General features: G+C 42.1%; 1 protein-coding gene across 2 annotated transcripts in view; it reads right to left on the reverse strand.

Annotated features, from left to right (window-relative positions):
• The window catches only part of WDR33 (WD repeat domain 33), a 125075-nt gene that overhangs the window by 7949 nt on the left and 102777 nt on the right, over window positions 1–14349 (reverse strand). For both annotated transcript variants that reach the window (XM_049889110.1, XM_049889109.1), the window contains 10 exons: window positions 14148–14302; window positions 13972–14050; window positions 13193–13303; window positions 12518–12612; window positions 11487–11573; window positions 11125–11264; window positions 10076–10228; window positions 8391–9479; window positions 4988–5096; window positions 1418–1856 (listed from right to left, as the gene is read on the reverse strand). In XM_049889110.1, coding sequence (XP_049745067.1) covers window positions 1418–1856; window positions 4988–5096; window positions 8391–9479; window positions 10076–10228; window positions 11125–11264; window positions 11487–11573; window positions 12518–12612; window positions 13193–13303; window positions 13972–14050; window positions 14148–14302 — 2457 coding nt within the window. The remainder of the gene's footprint in view (window positions 1–1417; window positions 1857–4987; window positions 5097–8390; window positions 9480–10075; window positions 10229–11124; window positions 11265–11486; window positions 11574–12517; window positions 12613–13192; window positions 13304–13971; window positions 14051–14147; window positions 14303–14349) is intronic.

Raw genomic sequence — 14349 nt, forward strand, 5'->3', positions numbered from 1 at the left:
GAAAGAACACAAACAGAAACCTGTATACCAGTGTTCATCACAGCATTTTTCACAAGAGCCAAAAGGTAGAAACAACCTAAATGTCCATCGACAGATGAATGGATAAACAAAATGTGGTGCATACATACAATGGAATACTACCCAGCCATAAAAACAAATGAAGGCTTGAAGCCAAAAAAAGAAATGGATGCATGCTACGACATGGATTAACTTTGAAAACATCATGCTGAATGAAATAAATCAGCTGCAAAAGGACAAATACTGTATGATCTCATTTATATGAAATAAACAAATATGTGGAAACCAAAGCTAATTAGTGGTTACCAGGGTGGGAGAGACAGGGCAAGGGAGAGCCGTTGCTTAGGGGGCACTGAGTTTACGTTAATGGTGGTGAGATGATTTAGAAAAGGGTAGTGAGAATGGGTGCACAACTTGGAGTTTCTACATGTACACCTTAGTAATCGATGTCACTGAATTGTACAGGTAGAAACTGAGATGGGACGGGAAGGCGATGCTGATGCCAAAGCCACTGAAAATGAGGCTCCTGCAGACATAAAAATCCATTTCAGAGAGAGACTGGGTGTCGTCAAGAGAGGCCCTGAAGAAAACTGGGAAGCCTTTAATGTTTTCACAAAACAGTCTCCTCTGACAGCTGCCTTCCTCAGGCCCTGCTGTTCCCCTTCCTGGACATCAGTCTTCTTTTCCATTTCCTCTCCTGAGCGCTGAGCACAGGGGCTGCCACCTCAGCCCCATCGCCCAGCAGCGGCAGCAGTGAGAAAAGTGATGGGAAGGGACAGGGAACGGGTGGCTAAATCTGCAGCAGAGGCAGGAACGTTCAGCAACACGGCACTCAGTGCACCGTGAAGCTGCTCAGATTCTCAGCTCGATCCCTCACCTGTAAAATGCCGGCAGTAAAAACTATCTCACAAATTAGTCTAGGAATTAAATGAGGTTGCAGCACCTGGCACACAGTAAACACTCAATTCTCATCACTGGTTATTCCCTTTTTTTTACCCCAAGCAAGCTGAGAGAGTTCAAACTTGATTTTGACCTCATTTATTTCTTCAGGACTGCAGATTATCTTTCAGTTTGATTTCTCTTTGTTAAGATCTTTACATAATTATGCAAAAAACTTTGTTCAATAATTCCTTTGTCTCCAATCTAGGTATCTGTCTCATATTTCATCATCCTAATCAAAACATAAGCAAAAAGAAAAAGACTCCTAAAATGAAAAGGAAAAAAAAAAAACCATAAAGGTTAAAAAGTGCAATTTTTTTTTAAAAAGTGCTAAAGCTAGAGAGAACAGGGCTAGTGATCAATGCAGTACTCTCTCTCCCTGGTGAAAGGGAAGGAGGCTGTGCATAAGACAAATACACTCCAAAGAAGAGGAAATGGATCCAGAAAGTACCCGTCCCACCTTTCTTCTCTGCGCCCTCGAAAACGCGGGTCCTCAGGATCACGGGGGAATCTTTCATCTCCCGGTCGGCGGCCTTCCCATGCCCCTGGGGGTACTCGAGTGGCACCCCGACCATCTCCTTCGCTGAAGTCCCTGTGATCAGGAGGAAAGGGAGGTCCGGGACCCCCTCGCCTCCATTTCTCTTCTTGTGGTAAAGGTCCTCCTCGCCCCTCAAATTCACGTAACCGGTGGCCAAAGCGTTTGTCAGGGTGGAAGTCATCTGGTCTGCTGAAGTCATCAGGGAACTCAGGGTGAGGGCCACGCCTGTCTGGGGGGCCCCTGCAGTCCTGGCCGCCCCGGAAAGGCCCCCTCTCCGGACCATGGTCAGGGCCACTGCTCTGGTCATGCCGCCTCTCTGCCATGGGGCCCATGTGATGGTTCGGAGGGCCGCGGGAGTCACCTAAAGGAAACAGAGCTGACTTTTACTATGTCTTCCATCAGACCTGCCCACACAGGTCTGATCTGCAGTATCTATAGCTTCAAAATGCATTATTTTATTTAAAATGTTTCCCTCCTTGGTTCTGTTAGCACACATAGAAGACAAATGTCCCTGGGGATTCATGTAGCGGGAAAAACACAGGCTTTGGGTGCTGACTTCAACTCCATCAACACTAGCTAAGTAGCTTGACCTAGTTCTATCAGTACTGTTTTCAGATGCAAACAGTAACGCCCACGTTCTAGTCTGGCTGCTGTGGTGATTAATTTAGAAAACAGCAGAAAGCCTCATGGGCATAGAATGAGGCCTTCCTTGCCCCTACTCCACACCCCAGGGAAGAGGCAGCAGAAAATGAGAGCTGCAGGCCAGGAAGCCAAGCACCAGGCATCACCTCTGCACATAGAGAGGCCTGCAGAGCCCATCTACCAGGGCACCCAGCAGTGTTGCTCCTTTAGCACCTAACTCATCCAACTTTATTTCATTAATTTACTTTCTTAACTCATTTAACTGTAACAAGGAAAAATGACAAATCTCTCTGTAAGATATATGGAACCACGATCTTCTCATTCACTGCCTGGTGACCAAACAGCCTTGAGCCTTCCATCTCAGGGTCTCCCTGACACTTTTCCTTGCCCCTTTCTGTGTATATTTCTCATCTACATTATTACTGCTGTTTTTTGCAGACAATGTTGGAAACCCAATAAAAAAATTTTTTAAATTGTGCTTTAAGCAAAAGTTCATTTCTCATACAAAATTGTATACACACATTGTTATGTGACCGTAGTTGCTCTCCCTACAATGTGACAGCACGTTCCTCCTCTCCATTCTCTATTTCCCGTGTCCATTCAACCAGCTCCTGTCCTCCTCTGCCTTCTCATCTCGCCTCCAGACAGGTGCTGCCCATTTAAGTCTCATGTGTCTACTTGAGCTAAGAAGCACACTCCTCACCAGTATCATTTTACGTCTTATAGTCCAGTCTGATCTTTGTCTGAAGAGTTGACTTTGGGAAAGGTTAGAAACCCGTTAAAATTTTCTAAACATATTTCAACATATATAATTTATAAAAGTACTGATTAAAAATGATTAACTTAGTTTACATACTAGCTTCAAAGAGATTTTTTCCTGGCTACAGAACAATTATAACTATTGTAAATGTATACTCATTTTCTGTCAATATTCAATTTAAATCAAACATCTTTTAAAAGTAGGTAACAAAGGGATACTCCCTTTTCTTAAAAAAAAAAAAAAAAAACTAAGAATTTTAAACATGATTTCTGTAGTTCCTCAGCTCATGCCTTTTACTGTTTTTCCCTGGCAGTAAAGTCAAAACCCCTTTCCTATATCACAGACAGCCATGATTCTTACCCTCCTATCATCCTTCCACCCTTGGTTGTGTGTGCATTTCTCTTGGCCACTTCAATCTCTCCTTACCGATAGATAAGAAAAAGCCTGGAGATCTCAGTACAGAAATACACCACTAGAGGAAGTCTCTCTCCTCTGAAGCTCTTCCTGTCCCTTCTGCTCCCTTGCCTTACTCCAGTAACCAGTCCTCTCCATTCTGAGGAAAGCACCTTCTAAGTTGCCTCTTCAATCAGTTTGCAAATATTCTAGATCCATCTCCATAGACAGGCCCCTACTGCTTTGAAGCTAATGGTTCCTTCTCTGCCTTCAATTGCAGAGAACTTGGTGTGACCTCAGACAGAGCAGACCTTTGACCTGAGGGGGCTCAACACAGTCCACTTACCTCCTATGACCTCTATCTGTTTAAAAGTACCCTGCTCCTCCAGGGAAAGAACCCCACCACTACAAGTTAGAAGGGATGTGGCCCCTAGTGATGGGGGCAGTGGCATTTTAATCCAGGAGGGAGGATGGCAGGGCCATTTTCTCGGCTCTCCCTTCTCCCTTTGGTCCCTGGGAGGAGAAAAGGAAGGAGAGAGAGAAAGATGGAGAGAGAGGGGTAAGGAGAAAAGGGGAGGAACAAGGAGAGAGGGAAGGAGGTGGAGACAGACACAGGGTGGGGGAGAAGAACAGAGACAGACTCTCAGTTCGCGGATGGCTGCACCTTGAGGGTAAAAGATTCTGTTTTTCTTAGGGCCCCAACATTTCAAAGATTGCCTCTTGACACTTTCCCTCTCTTTGTTCCTGTTGGCCACCTTCCTTCTGTGTATCCTTGCTACCTCTCCCATACCATGGGACTAATATGAACATTCTCTTAATCCCTTTCCCTCCTCTATTAACACATAAAAATTCAGCTCTGAGCTTCACGTTCCCAAAGTCCTAGGGTATAAATGCTGACAAGAACTTTTCTTAATTTCATAAACCTAACATGTACCATCAGATGCGGTGGGCTTAACCAATTAAAAATGTGAAGGGTGAAATCCTCTGAAGCGCAATCTACAGAGTAACTGATTTGTGTCACTCCTCTCAGAGTGTTGACTATTTCCTGCCTTCCCCCCATCCACATTCCCACACAGTCCATAAAACATCACTCCAGCTACACATCTGTGTGTGGGTATGCGTGTATGAGAGCCTGACACATCAGAGCAACAAGTGACTCTGGCTCCCTGTGCTTTTACACTCTTTCAAGCCTTGGGATTAACTGAAAATTCTCATCTCTTTGCTTTTCATCGTTTCTACTACCTGAAGCATGACATATAGGTAAGTTGTTTTCTTCTTTTCAAATGATGCAGCTAAAGTATTCAACCAACATATGACACAATTTGGAGGGGAGAAGGGGCGATATTAAAAACACAGTTAAACCCTGAAAATTCCATTAAAAGGTTTAAACGGAAACAATTCCACTATTTAGGATGGACGGGTAAGGCCTGAGGCACAGGTACCACCGCTACTGACTGTCCAGGTGGTTTCACCACTTAACTCTCAGTGAGGAGCCAATGTCCTCTTGCCAGCATTTCTGGCTAACTAAAGCTATAAAAACGTTAAGACTTAGCTATTACGTGAAATGACTGTTTTCTTATTTTCCCTAGAGGTTCAAATGACCATTCTATTAATTACTTACCAATAAAATTATTAATTTTTAATTTTCCACAAAGGTGGTAAAACACAATCTCTTATCCAGCCGAACAGATATTTACCTTTATTAGGGCCAGGTCCTTGTCCAGGATTAAGAGGGGGGATGCGACCTTGTGCTCCCTGCTGCCCTAGGCCTGGTATCAGGGGTGGGGGGCCTGCGTTCTGTCCTTCCTGAAAAGACGTTTGTAAAGCATGGGTGTCGTGAAATCACAGGACTGTGCTTCATGATAGCAATTTTATTAACACTGTGACAAAACAAAAACACTAGGTCTCCCCAAAGCTTCTAGCAGGAAATATTTAGCTAGTAACATTATAGCAAAATTGTCCTTAAACTGGGGGGAAGGAAATACTTCTCCTGCCATAATGAAAGGAAACATTTTTATGTTAAACCTGATGACACGTTTTATTGAAATCTAGATCTTTCCCTTGTAATGCCTAGTAAGAACTTCAATCTAAAATCGCAAGTCGTAATAACACAGTAAGACTGTTCTGACACTGCAAACAGGAAGAATCTCTGGCATAAGTGAAGACCCAGAAACCAGCCAGGACAGGTAAAATCTCCTGTCACATCCACAACTCCTCGTTAGCCAAAGTAACCAATCCTCTTAATAGGCTGGGGCAAGATGCTGAAAAGGAGGGCACAAGGAAGGGGAAGAAAGGATGTCTTAATGAGCAAGATACTCATGTTGGGTGGCTCCTTTCACTTCCTTTTTATCTCTGCTTCCTAATTTTCTCTGTCTGAACTGTCCTACTTCCAGTTATGTCACCTCAGATCTTGTTGGATTCATTAGGTTCTTGTAGCTTCTTGTCCGGTATAAACTTGCTGCTTTCATTTTCTGAATTTCATTGCTCTGGGACCCTAACTTGCCCCTAAGCCTAATAATCTGTATTTTTATCTAGCCATGTCTGAATTCTTATTCCCCTCTGTCCTTGGATCAAGACTCTTGACAAATATATATATATATATAATAAACTTACTGTATATTTATAAATTATTAAACTCACCCTAAATTCTGAAAAATGCCTCTAGACAAATATATATTCATTCCCTCATTCAAAAAAATACACTTGTGACTGTAAGAATAATTCAATTTCAACAATATCCAGACTTTACGTACAGTGAAACTGCTTTCATTTCCCCAGTGAGCTACAAGGGAGAGCAGCCCTGATGGGAAGCACAGCACTAGCCATTATTAACTCAACACCAGGCATTCTATTCTATTCTATTTTGTTGCCAAGGGCTACTCTCATCAACATGCTTCATGCTGCTACTTTAACACTTGAAAGCAACTCTACTGGTCAAAATTTTGGTTTAAACAACCAGCGTGGCCAAAGTGAAGAAAGTCAGATTTCAGCATATAAGAAAGACATGAGAAAAAATTTCCAGCAGGCAACTTTTGAGATGTGAAAAACCTTCTCATGTATCAAACTTTCAAATATTCTACCGATATTTCTATAATTAATTTTTTAGGATCATTAAACTTTTCATGCATAAAATCTTTTACTACATGGCACAATAAAAACGTATATCGAATTATCCCAGAAACTCAGGCCTGTCCTCTGTATCTGACATGTCTATAATTTCATTCATAATGTGGTAGCTAAAATTCATCACTTTTTTATTCTCTAAAATGTTAATTCACTACTGTAAGGTTAGTAAAATAGCTTAAAAACAACTTACAGTAAATAAAAATACAAACACATACACACTAATTAATAAAATATACAATACTTCTAGTTTCAGGATAATTTAGGATGGTAAACCTAAAGGCACTTTCCAGAATTTAGAATGAGTTTAATAACAAAATATGGGAAAAAACTCAAATGCCATCAGATTCTTTACTGCTATGACATTTTTAAGTCCTGGAAGATTTACTGGAGAATAACATATACTTTACTTAACTAGTTATTTTAGTCCATTAAATAGTCGTCTTTACAGATTCTCAGTGCATCTGAGAAAGCAAAAACACATTGTGTTTTTGACATGCAGTATCTGAGGTGTGTCATCTTCCAAGTACATCCATTGCCTCTAAGTGAGGACCGAGGCAGTCAGTATTATTAGTTCACTTGCTCGCTTTTGTTCCATAATTGACACAAACCCAGTTGTTCACCCAAATAATTGCAAAAAAAAAAAAAAATTTTTTTTTTTTTTTAAGAACTTCAGGGAACCATAAAACCACATAGCCAAGGAGTGTTAAATCCATTCATGCTGACGTTTTCTTTTTGTAATTCACCCCAAGCACCTGGTCTTTCCTCAACAACATCTCTCGAGCACAAACTCAGCAAATGGGTAACAAAACATGGCTGACAAAAAGAAATTCCTCAAAAAAGGGCCAGGCCAATTTTCACATAAATACTCTCTCTTGCAAATATGTGTATATATGAGCTGGACAACTTGGACAAAATTTTATCTGCAGGGTCACTGTTTCTAGAGAATCAGTGGTCTGTGAAACCATTCACTGAAATGAAGATGGTGAGGTACCTAGTCTCCAATATATTCACGAGTTAAACAGCCCCTCCTGTCTTAAAAGGCAGAGCTGGCAAGCATGTCCTAGGGTGGCCAGTTCTGTTTCTGCCAGGCCCATGGAACATCGTGTTACAAAGTAAAGGGCTTGCCAGCCACAAAGCTGCTCACAAGGTAACATGCTTCCTCCTCAGCACCAAAGCTTTTCTGGAGCACTGTGACAATTATAAATTACATTTAATTGAGAGTATATATTTTTTTTTCTGGAAGAACACCTATTTAAAAAAAACAGTGAGAAATAAAGATTCATAGGTAGTGGTGGCATAACCTAACTCATCATCCCATGATTTTCAAGACCTCTTTAAAGTGTTAAAAAGCAAGGATGTCACTTTGAGAACTAAGGTGCACCTGACCCAAACCATGACATTTTCAATCACCTCACATGCATACGAAAGCTGGACCCTGACCCAAGCCATGACATTTTCAATGTCCTCATGTGCATACGAAAGCTGGACAGTGAATAAGGAAGACCAAGAACTGCTGCCTCTGAATTATGGTGCTGGCGAAGAGTATTGAATATACCATGGATTGCCAGGAGAACCAACAAAGCAAGGATGGCAAGACTTTGTCTCATGTGCTTTGGACACGTTAGCAGGAAGGACCAGTTCCTGGAGAAGGACATCATATTTGGTAAAGTAGAGGGTCAGTGAAAAAAAAAGGGGGAAACCCTCCAGGAGATGGACTGACACAGTGGCTGTAACAATGAGCTCAAACAATGTGAAGATGGCTCAGGACCAGGCAATGTTCTGTTATACATAAGGTCACTATGTGCTGGAACAGACTCAAGGGCACCTAACAACATCATTCTTAGGATTTCCTTCTTCATCACTGCTTAAGAAACATTTATACCCAGTTGTGACTACTTTCCACAACACTTAGAAGTGTCCCTGGAGTTTATTTTCCCAATGTGCTAATGCCTACAAGTTGGAAATAAATAATACCTGATTGAAGGGGGCCCGGGGCCCATCACCTAGCAGAGCTGTTTTCTGCTGCTGGAATGGTATTGGCCCTTGAGGTGGATGTGGCCCTCTTGTCGGGTTCTGCTGTCCCTGAGGTCCAGGGGGCCCTTGCATGCCCCCCTGGGGTGGAGGCCCCAAGGAGCCCTGGGGCGGCCCCTGCTGACCTTGTGAGCCAGGAGGCCCCCGCAATTCCTGGGGAGGGCCCAGCATTGATCCTTGGGGTGGAGGCCCCTGCATGCCTCGCATCTCCTGGGGACCTCTCATCTCCTGAGGGCCATGTCCCAGCAGTCCGCTTGGAGGGTGAGGTCCTCTCATCTCTTGAGGCGGGTGGCCCATCATCATCCCTTGGGGAGCAGGACCCTGATTCTCTCGGGGGCCTGGAGGTCCCTGCATTCCTCTTGGATTCAATCCCATCAGAGGTCCCTGAGACACAGGACCCTGGATCCCTTGAGACCCTGGTCCACCTTGTATCCCATGAGGATGAGGAGGTCCTTGCATCCCTCTGGGACCAGGTGGTCCCTGCATACCTTGAGGACCAGGTGGTCCCTGAGGGCCCAAATGACCCTGGGAACCAGGTGGGCCCTGGGGGCCTATATGACCCTGTGAGCCAGGTGGGCCCTGAGGACCCATATGACCTTGTGGACCAGAACTACCCTGTGGTCCAGGTGGCCCTTGAGGTCCCAAAGGGCCATGAGGTCCAGGATGTCTTTGCATTCCTTGGGGCCCATGCATGTCCTGAGGCCTGGGCAATCCCTGGGGTGGGCCCTGAGGCCCTTGTGGTCCCATGAATCCTTGGGGCCCCCCACCTCCCTGATGCAGTGGAGGGCCTTGTGGTCCCATTTGTCCCTGCGGTCCAGGGGGTCTAAACTGTCCCTGTGGGCCTGGTGGCCCCATCTGAGCCATGTTCATTGGCATCTGCTGAGATGGATGGGGCTGTTGAAAACCTTGAGGAATTTGAGACATTGGACCTTGTCCTGGAAATGGCTGGGGTCCGAGAAGAGGGGTGCCAGATGAGGGAGGAGGCTGAATTTGCTCAGCCTGTTTCTGTGCAAGTCTTTCAATTTTAAGTTGCTGGAAAAGAAGAAGAAGAAAAAAAAAACATACTGAATAAATAAGCCAGAGATCTTGGAGATACTATATCACTTACTTCGTTGGGGGAGTCTCAAAACAAACATCCTCTTAATGCCTCAACAATAACTAGAGTCCATATGACATTCGAACACCCTGAGGGCCTTCACAACTTCATAAGCACTGAGATGCTGGGAGACAGCAGTCAGGTTATTTACATCCATTTTGATCAGGAAAAGCTCAATGATTTACCAGCAAGAAAGTGACTCCAGAATTTTACCATTCTTGGCAGTTTCCAAAAGTGGGAAAAATAAGAACCACCTACTGTATGAGCTAACAGAAAAAAAAAAAAATTCTTTTATCTTTGGATAAGTAAGTGAATCTAAATTAAACCTATGTTGGTTTCCTACTAAAAAAAGTATACTGAACTTTGGTCTACTCACTGCCCCACTAGTTCTCTTAGAAAACAGCTTAACAGAGCAGTAGGAAACACTGGCGCTCACCAGGCCCAACTGACAGTCCTTTCACTTCTCTTTAACAGCATATTAATTAAAAACATACCGTCTTAATCTTCAATCCCCCTAAATAGCTTTACACACCTCTAGGAGTTGTGGGTTAGTATACTGCAGTGTGGCCATTTCTTGCTCGATTTCTGCTTGTGTTTTTTTCTTCTCTTCCAATTTAATGTCCTCTTTTCTGTCATTTAGCACCTCATTTGGAGCAGGAATTGGAACTTTATTTTGCATCCAAGCCTTGGGAAAGAAGAGAATGTGAAAACATAGCATTCCGTTGCCATCGAGTCGATTCTGACTCATGGCGACCCTGCTAGGCAGAGCAGAACTGCTCCACAGGTTTTCAAGGCTGTTATCTTTACAGAAGCAGGCTGCCACATCTTTCTCCCATGGAGCAGCTGGTGGGTTCAAACTGCCAACGTTTCGGTCAGCAGCCAAGCGCTTAACCACTATGCTACCACAGCTCCTTAAAACATGGCACAGGTGCATAAATTATAAAGATAGAATGGCATGCTAATATTATATTTATACCATCTATACATCAGCTACTATGCCTATATCATTCCATCATTATATTCTACAGTCACCTACTCATTCAAATAAGTTGAACACAAGTTAATTCACCTTGCATACGGTCTTTATTTATAATGCTAATTCTTGAAGTGACATGGGAGTGGAATTAGACAGTCACATTACCATGTAGAAATTAGTAACTTAATAACAGCTGCAAAATCTTGCATATTATTAAGAGTACAAAGCTTGCCTGGCTCTTTAAAAGGGCATATGCACTTCGCGTTGAAGGGACAATGACAGGAGAAGACAGACGTGCAATGTAGGAGAGCCATCATACTCTGTCTGCTCCATACCTCTTTATTTTCCTTCCTCTGAGAGCCTGAGTGATAATGAGCAGGTGAGGACAGAAGACAGAGCAGATTCCTGATAAGTTAGCACTAATTGCAAAATAGCAGATGGAAGCTACATCTAAGATGCATGGATTACGTGGATAGTGCTCCAAAAAGGGCCTACAGTACAGAACACCTCTAACAGATGAAATGATCCATAAGAAATACTCCTGAACTTCAGGCAGACGCCCAAGCACGAACACGCGTGAGACGATGTGACTTTTAGTTACTTACTTGCTGGAACTGAGCAGGAATAGGTTTTGCATATGGAACTTTCTTCTGAGGTACTTTTTTTTGATCCTTTTGCATCACTTCCTCCATTCCCCAATCTAAACCCGGAATTGTCATTTCAATTTCATTTGACTCATCTTTCCCTACAACCATAAAGACAAATAGTTAGGTAAGGAAATGAAATAAACCGATGAACATATTTTTGGAAGAAGAGACTCTAAATATTATACGATGTACATAACCGTCATCAACATTTCTCAACATAAGTCATTTTGGCACTTTAAACATAATTTGATATCATAAAAATAAGAAATAGGTCTATAAAATTTATATAAAAATAAATGTATTGGTACAAGTTCTCTTACCCATCTGCTCTTGTTCCATGGCTAATTTTAGTTGTTCCGGTATTCCCATCCCTGGAATTACTGCCAGGCTATTAGGTTCAAGGTCATCTACAAATAGTAATATATCAATAAAGATTTCATAAAAGCAGTGGCCCAATAAAATTAATATTTTAACATCTTGGACAATTGGCATAATAAAAGTTATGTTCTACATCCTAGTTTGATGAGCAGTGTCTGGGGTCTTAAAGCTTATGAGCGTCCAACTAAAATACAACTATTGGTCTCTACTTGTCCGGAGCAAAAAAAAAAAAAAAAGAAGATACTTAGTCTATAGGACAAATAGCCTACACGAATCACAGCCTCATCTATCCTGAGACCAGAAGAACTAGACGGTGTCCAGCTATCACTACCGACCTTTCTAATCAGGACCACAGCAGATGGACCCTGATAAGACTGGGAGATAAATGTGAAAGAGAATCTCAAATTCCTAAAAACAAAACAAAGCAAAAAACCCAGGCCTACTGGACCATTTCAGACTGGAAGATTCCCAAGACTACTGCCCTGAGATACTCTTCAAATCTTGAACCAAAACTAACCCAAGGTTATGTTGTAGCTAAATAACAGATAGGCTCAAAAAATAATGAATATCACCTGTAAGTAGCATGCTCATTAAAAAATCACCAATATGAAAACCAAATGGTCAACAATTACTTTAAAACAAAGATGAGCATGTAAAGGGGCAGGGAAACTAGATTAATGGAAACAGAACAAGAACAGAAATAATGAGAATGTTTATGCACTGTGAAGAATGTAACCATTATCACTGAACAATCTGTGTAGAAACTGTTGAACGGGGTCCTAAACTGCTGTGCAAACCTTCACCGAAAACACAGTATTTTTTTTTTTAATTAATATGTTATAAAACTGAAAAAAATTGTTGCTGATTCATAAATCAATAAATTATAAAACTAAAGTGAGTTTTATGTGGTTTTCCCAATACCTAACACTTTTATAACAGGATTTCAAAGAAGGATAATATACAAAAGCCTCACCATATTCTACACCATCTTCAGACATTCCAGGTAGTAGATTTAAATTATATCGATCTCGCATTTTATCACCCGGTCGATTTCGGGTCCAAAATTTGCTGACAAAATAAAAATAAAGGGGGGGAAACCATGATTTCAGTGTCTCTCTGATCACTTATTATGGGCTAAGCAGGCTCTCAGTAGGAGCCGTGGTAGCACAGTGGTTAAAGCACTCAGCTGCTAACTAAAAGGTCGGGGATTCGAACCCACCAGCCACTCAATGGGAGAAATATGTGGCAGTCTGCTTCTGTAAAGATTTACAGCCTTGGAAACCCTACGGGGCAGTTCTACTCTGTCCCGTAGGGTCACGATGAGTCGGAATTGATGCAATGGTAATGGATGGTAAAGACTCTTGGTAAATCCAACACATTTTTATAATGCTAGTCTTCTAAAAATTTAAAATGTGGAGAAGATTTTTTTTTAAATCAGAAGGCACAACAAAATTCAGGTAACCAAAGTCATATTCCACATGCAATCTCCTTATTGTTGTGTGTGTATTCATAAACCACTACAAATATCTTTAAGAAGAAGTTGGAATGTTGATTAATACATCAATCAATAAAACAGGCATACACAGTATTTATTTCCTGCGGCTCCATGAGTACAGTAATTCCTTGTGATTTCCAACGTAAAACTTACCTAGTGTGGTCATTTGAGCCTGAGCAGAGAATATGTCCAAGAGGATGCCACGCCAGACTCCAGATCATTCCTTCATGGGCCATCTCCATTCCACCTACTTCCTTCTCCACCCTGCAAAAGCACCACAGAAAAGTCTTTTTGATACAAGTTACTAAAAAAAAAAAAAAGACATTTTCTTTTAACCTTAAAAAAAAAAAACATGAAGCTAATTAAAACCTATTATTTTGAACCTGGTCAACTGCACAAGTTTTACGGGTAATGGTTTGTTGCATTCTTTTACTCAAAGAGCACTTTGAATTCAAAGAGAGAGAAATGCCTCAAGAATAATTTCTCTAACTAGAAATTTGTTGTTAGTTGCTGTCGAGTCAATTCTGACTCAGGGCGACCCCATGTGTGCACAGAACTGCTCCATAGGGTTTTCAAAGCTGTGACCTTTTGGAAGCAAATTGCCAGGCCTGTCTTCTAAGGCACCTCTGGGTGAGTTCGAACTGCCAACCTTTCAGCTAGTAGTTTAGTGCGTAACTGTACCACCACCCAGGGACTCCAACAAGAAAGTAGCAAATCTATTTTATTACTTTCCCTCAATGACTTCCACATCCAAAAATAGAGGTGCTAGCTGTCCACTCCAAGCTGGATTTACAGAATTGAAAACTGCTGGTAGTCTCCAATACAGGATATATGAACACTCAGGAAAGGTACAAAACTTTATCCTGTTTTTACACATTCAGGTGATCTCTTTATAAAACATACTACTTCTTCACATAACAAACGTTACATACCCAACGTGCCAGAATAACAAAGAACCATCGGACCCTCCACTGGCAAAAAGTCCTTCATGAACAGGATGCCAGGCCACAGCTGTAAACCAAAAACATGGTGAGAGACAAAACCATTAGGATCCGAGAATGCCACAGGTAATAATCAGCAGGATGAGAAGCACATCACAGCCCCTCACCTGTGGCCTCTTTCTTATGACCTCGGAAGACCTGAAGCTCTTCTTTCAGGTTTCGGATGTCAAAAAGTTTACAGAGATGGTCACGTGACGCTGTGAGTAGCCAATTGCCGTTGAGATTCAATTTCACTTCCATTACTGTGTTTTTATGGGCATGACTAGAAACAAAGCACCAAGGAAATGATTTGTCAGAACTCAAAACAAG

Source organism: Elephas maximus, chromosome 6, assembly GCF_024166365.1.
Source record: "Elephas maximus indicus isolate mEleMax1 chromosome 6, mEleMax1 primary haplotype, whole genome shotgun sequence".
Classification (NCBI taxonomy): domain Eukaryota; kingdom Metazoa; phylum Chordata; class Mammalia; order Proboscidea; family Elephantidae; genus Elephas; species Elephas maximus.